Here is a 6327-nt window from a genome sequence, read left to right on the forward strand (position 1 = left end):
GTCAGAGACCGGACGAGAGGCAGATTCCTGAGACAAACCTCTTAGTCCTACAGAGGGTTAAAGGAAGGGGGGCTGGGGCGTGGCCTTTCACTTGAGGCCGGGCCTCCCAGGACCTTGGCGGTAACCAAGGAGGAGGGGAAAGAGATGTTCAGATGCTGCATCTTTGATGCGTAAAGATCTGAGGGATCAGTAAGTCCAAAGGGCCTTGTCTTCATGGATGGGAAACGGAAGAGGCCCCAGGACCGGTCTGTGCCCCCTCGCCAGCCTGTGCCGTCCCCACGCAGGTCTCCGTGGTCTGCGGGACATGGCCCTTGTGGTTAGGGCTGAGTTCGTGGAGGGGACCCGGGTAGGAGGGGTTGCCTTGCCCACAGGGAGGGCGAGGGCCTCTGGAAGGAGCGCTAGTTGGGGGATTTAAACCTCAGCCCCACTTGACTAGCTCCACGTGGCCCGGGCAAGTCTTCAACCCTCGAGCTGCCGCCTGCTCGTCTGTAAAATGGGGATCACCACACCTCCTGACGATTCTCATAAGGGTTAGACAGGGCTCTGCTAACACGGCCTGGCCCCTGATGAGCGCTGAGCCGGCCCAGGTAGCCGGGCCTCTAGAGGGCAGCAGGTAGGTGCCGCTGAGCCCTGTGCGTGGCGATTAGATGGAGGCCAGATAGAGGGGTAAACACGTCCACGTGGGTCCGGCCCCTCCCTCGGCAGCCCTGCTCGGTGGGCTCCGCCAGGGGCTGGGTAAGTTCTTTGGAGCAGAGCCAGGTCCTCCAGAGGGGGCTGCAGCGACTCTGATGCTTGGATGGCGTCCGGCAGGCAAAGGATGCCCAAACGTTGCCAACAAAGTCGATGCCGGCGGTGGCCCTGTGGCTGGGGATGCTGGGGACACTGGGGCCCTGGGCAAGGCTGGCAGGCCGTGAACATTGCCTGGTGTCTGGAGAGCCTTCCAGCCTGAATCCCGGGCGTCGTGGGAAAGATCCCCAAACCTCCGTATCTTCCCTCCCTGCTAGGCCCCCTTGTCCTCAGACCTGCAGACGTTTGGGGGCCAGGAGCCTTCCTGACCCAGTTCTGACCCAGATTCCCCACCCCTTCCCGCTTCAGCCCATCCCTGGCCTGGCCCCCCAGAGGAATTTCCTGAGCCAGAGGCTGGCCGAAAGTGCAGATGCCCACCCAGCGTCCACCTGCCACCCGCCCAGGCCACTGCCCTGTGCCCAACCCCAGAGGGTGCGGGATGACAGACCCTGACAATCATTAAACCAGCCGGGCCTGATTTCCCAGCACCGCCGGCCTGGATCCCGGCCAAGTGGCACAAAATATGCAAATCACCTGGGGCCAGGAGCCCAGTCTAAAGGCCAGGAAATCCCCTCGACCAATGAGCCACCAGCTCAGGTTACCGCGGGTGCCTATAAAGGCCCGGGCGCGGGCGGAGCTCGGAGCTTCTACTTAGCGCGGTGGGAGGGAGCGCGGCCTGCGCGTCAGCGCTACCTGGCGAAGATCTCCCCCTGGATTTCCTCTGCCTGCTGCCCCTGAACCCGCCTGCCACACCCTCAGCCGCCAAGGTAGGACCCCTGCCTGTCGCATTCCCCCGCCTGGCCCTGAGGGGATTGGGGAGGGGCCGGTGGAGCTTGGTTCTGAGCCTGCCCAAGCAGGAGTGCAGGGCTGGGCGGTGTCCTGAGGGCCCGAGAGCCTGTCCCTGCGAAGGACAGAGTGGCCATGACTGCTGGTCCCACTCGTGGGCCCAGGAGGGCAGAGGAGGGAGCCCAGTGGGAGGCCTTGTGCCCCCCACCAGCACACCCTCCGTCCCCCGGGGTTTGAAGACCCTGGAGCCCTTCTTGAGGAGAGGGTGTCCTAAGAGATGTTGACCTTCGTTCGTGCCCTTGCGCCCCTGGCTCTCACCAGCCTTGCCCTCCCTTCCCAGGTAGCCTCATGGCTGCAACCTGTGAGATTAGCAACGTTTTTAGCAACTACTTCAGTACGATGTACAGCTCGGAGGACCCCAATCTGGCCTCTGTTCCCCCTGCCACCACCTTCGGGGCCGATGACCTGGTGCTGGCGCTCAGCAGCCCACAGATGCCCCTGGAGGGCACAGGTGGGTCTCAGGAGGGGCTGGGCGTTTGGGGAGGGGGAGACACCCGTCTAAGAGCCTGGGACAAGCGAGGGATCGGGCAGGGGGAGGGCTGGGGTGAGCTGTAAGAAGCTGGGGTGTTGGGATTTGGGGGCTCTGCCTGGTGGGGTTGCTGGCCAGGGTGCTGTGAGCACCACCGCCCGCCCCGCTCCTGGCTGGGTGCTCTGAGAGTCCAGGCGGGACCCCCGGAATCCCCAACTGGCCCCAGAAGGGGGCTGACCCGTCGCCGTGCTGGCCCCTTGCAGAGAAGGCCAGCTGGTTGGGGGAGCAGCCCCAGCTCTGGTCCAAGGCCCAGGTCCTGGACTGGATCAGCTACCAAGTGGAGAAGCACAAGTACGACGCCAGCACCATCGACCTCTCGCGCTGCGACATGGACGGGGCGGCGCTCTGCCGCTGCGCCCCCGAGGAGCTGCGCCTGGCCTTCGGGCCCCTGGGGGACCAGCTCTACTCCCAGCTGTGGGACCTCAGTGAGTCCTGGAGGGGAGCCCGCCTCCTGCCCCGCCCCCTCCTCAGTTAGGGAGGCTGGTCTGGGGACTGGCCTGAGGGCACCACCAGGGAGAGAGCCCCAGGGAGGGGAGGGGAGACCCCTGGGCTCTGAGCCCCTTCTCATCAGCTTCCAGCTTCCCCGACGAGCTCAGCTGGATCATGGAGCTTCTGGAGAAGGATAGCATGGCGCTTCAGGAGCCCCTGGGGGACCAGGGCCCCTTCGGTGAGAGCCCCCTCCCAGCCTGTCCCGTCCCCTCTCTGCCCCACCCCCCCAGCTGGGAGAGTCAGGGCCCCCTCTGAACTCTCACCTCCCCCCAGACCAGGGAAGCCCCTTCGCCCAGGAGATGCTCGAGGACTGCAGACAGGCCAGCCCCTTCTACCCGGGCAGCTTCGGCACGGGGGCCCCCTCCCCGGGCAGCTCTGACGTCTCCACCGCAGGTGAGCCCTCGGGCATCTGCCCACAGCCTCCCCTCCCCAGATGCCCTGAGCGCTGGCGCCCCGCACTAGACCCTGGGCTTTCTGGGAGGACCGGAAGGGGCTCACTCTGACTCGCCCCTCCAGGGACTGGCGCTTCTCAGAGCCCCCAGGCCTCAGACTCCGGTGGAAGCGACGTGGACCTGGACGCCCCGGACAGCAAGCTCTTCTCTGGGGGTGCGTGGAAGGAGCCTCCTGGTCCCCGTGGGTGTTCCACTGGCAGTGCTCAGGGGCTGGCCCCCTGCCCCACCCCCTCAGGGTTTTCCTGGAGGGGGGCTGTCCCCCAGCAGCCCCCATGCCCCCCTCTCCTGACCTTCCACCTCTCCCCACAGACGGCTTTCCCGACTACAAGAAGGGGGATCTTAAGCATGGGAAGCGGAAACGGGGCCGGCCCCGAAAGCTGAGTAAAGATTCCCGGGAGTGTCTTGAGGGCAAGAAGAGCAAGCACGGTGAGAGGGGGCCCTGCACGGCTGGGGGGGCCCTGCACGGCTGGGGGGGGCCCTGCACGGCTGGGGGGGCCCTGCACGGTGAGAGGGGGCCCTGCACGGCTGGGGGGGCCCTGCACGGTGAGAGGGGGCCCTGCACGGCTGGGGGGGCCCTGCACGGCTTGGGGGGGGCCCTGCACGGTGAGAGGGGGCCCTGCACGGCTGGGGGGGCCCTGCACGGCTGGAGGCCGTGGTAGGGCAGGTGGGTCCTCTCTCCTGAGCCGGGCCCTCCACATGTTCCTGTGCACAGGGCCAGGGTGCGCGTGGTCACTGCCCGGTGGCAGGGCCTGGCTGGTCCTGCATGGTGCGGTGGCGATGGAGCCGCGGCGGCTGCAGGAAGGGTGGGGCTGGGGTCCAGGCTTCCTGCCCACCCCTCATCCTGCCTGAGGGGCACACTTGCTGGCGGGTGCTGGGCAGGCTCAGGCAGGGACAGTGGCTCGGCCGCTGGACGCCCCGTCCACCGAGGGCCATGCAGGGGTGGCCTTTCCACGCACCAAGTCCCTGCCCCCTGGCCTTGGCCCTTGAGTGGGCTCCTGCCACCAGAGCCACCGGGAGGGCCCCCGCAGCTCTTTCTCATCCGCACACGCAACCCCTCCCCTCCCACACGCAGTGGGCCTGTTTGCTTCTTGGGGTCATTCTTCCCAGGAAGCTGTCCCCTTGTCCCCCAGGCCGGGGCCAGCTCTGTGGTCCTGCACCTGCTGAGCTCTCACCACCTTTTGCTGTATTTGCTTTTTTACCGTGACCCCTCGAAACTGTGAGCTCCTCAGTGCGGTACGGTGTCTCAACCGCTCTTCTATCCCAGCCAGACATTTGATCAGTGTCTGAGCGAGTTAAACCTCTGTGCCGTGTGAGACGTGGTCTTCCTGGAGCTTCCCCAGCTGTCCAGTGGGGGAGGCCAGGAGGGAGGCAGCCGTCAGTAGGCTGTACGCCGGGATGGGCTGCGGTCGTGGGGGTCAGGGGTACCCTGGGCCACTGACCGATGGAGCCTGGCCTTGTAGCCCCCAGAGGCACCCACCTGTGGGAGTTCATCCGCGACATCCTCATCCACCCGGAGCTCAACGAGGGCCTCATGAAGTGGGAGAACCGGCAAGAGGGCATCTTCAAGTTCCTGCGCTCGGAGGCCGTGGCCCAGCTCTGGGGCCAGAAGAAGAAGAACAGCAGCATGACCTACGAGAAGCTGAGCAGAGCCATGAGGTGAGCGGGCCTCGCTGCCCGGCCGGGGCGGCCGTTGGCACCGTCAGAGCCCTCCCCCTTCCGACGGGGGGAGTCCCGTGCAGCGAGGAACCACGGGGTCTGGCCGCCTCGTGGACTGAGTGGGAGCCTGGGAGGTGGCTGGTTGGCCTGCAGCACACACTGAACTTGATCTGACAGCGTTTCTTTGTATCGTCTGCAAGGCTCGTCCTAAGAAAGGCACTTGGTGGTAAAAAGGGCAGTAGCCAAGGCCCACACCATTGAAGCCATTAAGTTGCCTGTCTCTGGACCTTGGTTTCCTCCCAGACCATCGCTAAGGTTTCCTCAACCCTAAAATCACGTGGCTTCATGATGGGCCCAGGACAGAGCTGTAAGCCACACAGAAGCCAGGGCATGGCCAGGTGCTCGGGACAGAGCAGGGCGAAGGGGCAGAAGCTCCTCCGTGCAGGAAGTGGTTCGGGCCCAGGCCGGCCGGGCTGCAGCCCAGCAGGGCAGGTCACCTGAGGCTTCCTGGCAGGTGGGCCCCTGCCTGGGCACCTCTGACCACCCTTCTCCCCTCAGGTACTACTACAAACGGGAGATCCTGGAGCGGGTGGACGGCCGGCGGCTTGTCTACAAGTTCGGCAAAAACTCCAGCGGCTGGAAGGAGGAGGAGGTGGTCGGGCATAGGAACTGAGGGTCGGACGAGCCCTGCGACCAAAGCTCGGACTTGAGGCTGCAGCCCCCGGAGAGGACCCCCAGGACGTCGGGGCATGTGCCCTGCGCCATGGAGAGAAGCTGAGGCTCTGGGTCCTGTCGGCCGTCGTCCTGGCATCTGGGGCAGGCGGCCTCTGCTCTCTGTCCTCCTCTTGGAATTACAAGCCTGGTGTTTGGGGCGACTTGTGTGCTGGCTGTAGCTGCGCTCGCGGCTCCTTCTGTCTGGGCCGCGTCAGACCCGATCAGACCCCAGTGGCGGACACCTCCCTCCTACAGAGGCCGGAGCAGGCTGAGGAGGCTGGGGGCCCTGGGCCCTGAGAAGGGCCCCCTCTTTCTGGACTGGCTTCCCCCTCCCCGCTCAGTGCTTGGACTCCGCAGGCGGGGGTCAGAGCACTCCGTAATTTATGTGCTATAAATACAGATATGTACATAGAGATCTATTTTTTCTAAGACAGTCCCCTCCTGCCCCTCCCTCACCAGGTGCTGGTGGCCACACTGACTGTTCTAGGCCCTCTGCTGGACCAGTGAGGAGCAGGGCGATGCCGGGACCCTTGGGAAGGGGCTCCTGGCTCCCTCCTCCTGTGAATGGGGGCAGAGACCTCCAATAAAGTGCCTTCTGGACTTTTTCTAAACTTTGTCTTAGCTACCTGTATACTAAAGTCTGGAGCTCTGGCCCGGATGTGGGCAATGGGGTTGGGAAAGGGGACCAGGGCAGGGGTCTGCCGGCTGGAGGTGAAGGTGGAGGCTGAGGTTGGGGGAGAGTGAGGGCACGGGTGAGCCTTCCCTGGAGCTTGGGCTGTCCTGCCGCCACGAGGCACCTGCGGGGCGACCTGGGCCGAGCCAGGCCTCGCCCGCTGCCCCGCTGTCAGGCCGCTG

The 6327-nt window shown here is 65.4% G+C and overlaps 1 protein-coding gene across 1 annotated transcript; it reads left to right on the forward strand.

Annotated features, from left to right (window-relative positions):
• Positions 1 to 1412: 1412 nt before the first annotated feature.
• Positions 1413 to 6083, forward strand: ELF3 (E74 like ETS transcription factor 3). Its single transcript, XM_059943417.1, has 9 exons — positions 1413 to 1553; positions 1913 to 2083; positions 2365 to 2586; positions 2733 to 2828; positions 2924 to 3043; positions 3167 to 3256; positions 3412 to 3528; positions 4563 to 4758; positions 5317 to 6083. The coding sequence occupies exons 2-9, from the start codon at positions 1921 to 1923 to the stop codon at positions 5429 to 5431; spliced, it is 1119 nt and encodes a 372-aa protein (XP_059799400.1). The 5' UTR covers positions 1413 to 1553; positions 1913 to 1920; the 3' UTR covers positions 5432 to 6083.
• Positions 6084 to 6327: the final 244 nt, after the last annotated feature.

This window comes from Balaenoptera ricei, chromosome 1 (assembly GCF_028023285.1).
Source record: "Balaenoptera ricei isolate mBalRic1 chromosome 1, mBalRic1.hap2, whole genome shotgun sequence".
NCBI lineage: Eukaryota > Metazoa > Chordata > Mammalia > Artiodactyla > Balaenopteridae > Balaenoptera > Balaenoptera ricei.

Coding starts and splice junctions, on each gene's coding strand:
- ELF3 (XM_059943417.1), top strand. CDS start 1,921: ATGGCTGCAACCTGTGAGATTAGCAACGTTTTTAGCAACTACTTCAGT. Junction 2,084..2,364: donor GATGCCCCTGGAGGGCACAG/GTGGGTCTCAGG, acceptor GGCCCCTTGCAG/AGAAGGCCAGCTGGTTGGGG. Junction 3,044..3,166: donor CTCTGACGTCTCCACCGCAG/GTGAGCCCTCGG, acceptor TCGCCCCTCCAG/GGACTGGCGCTTCTCAGAGC.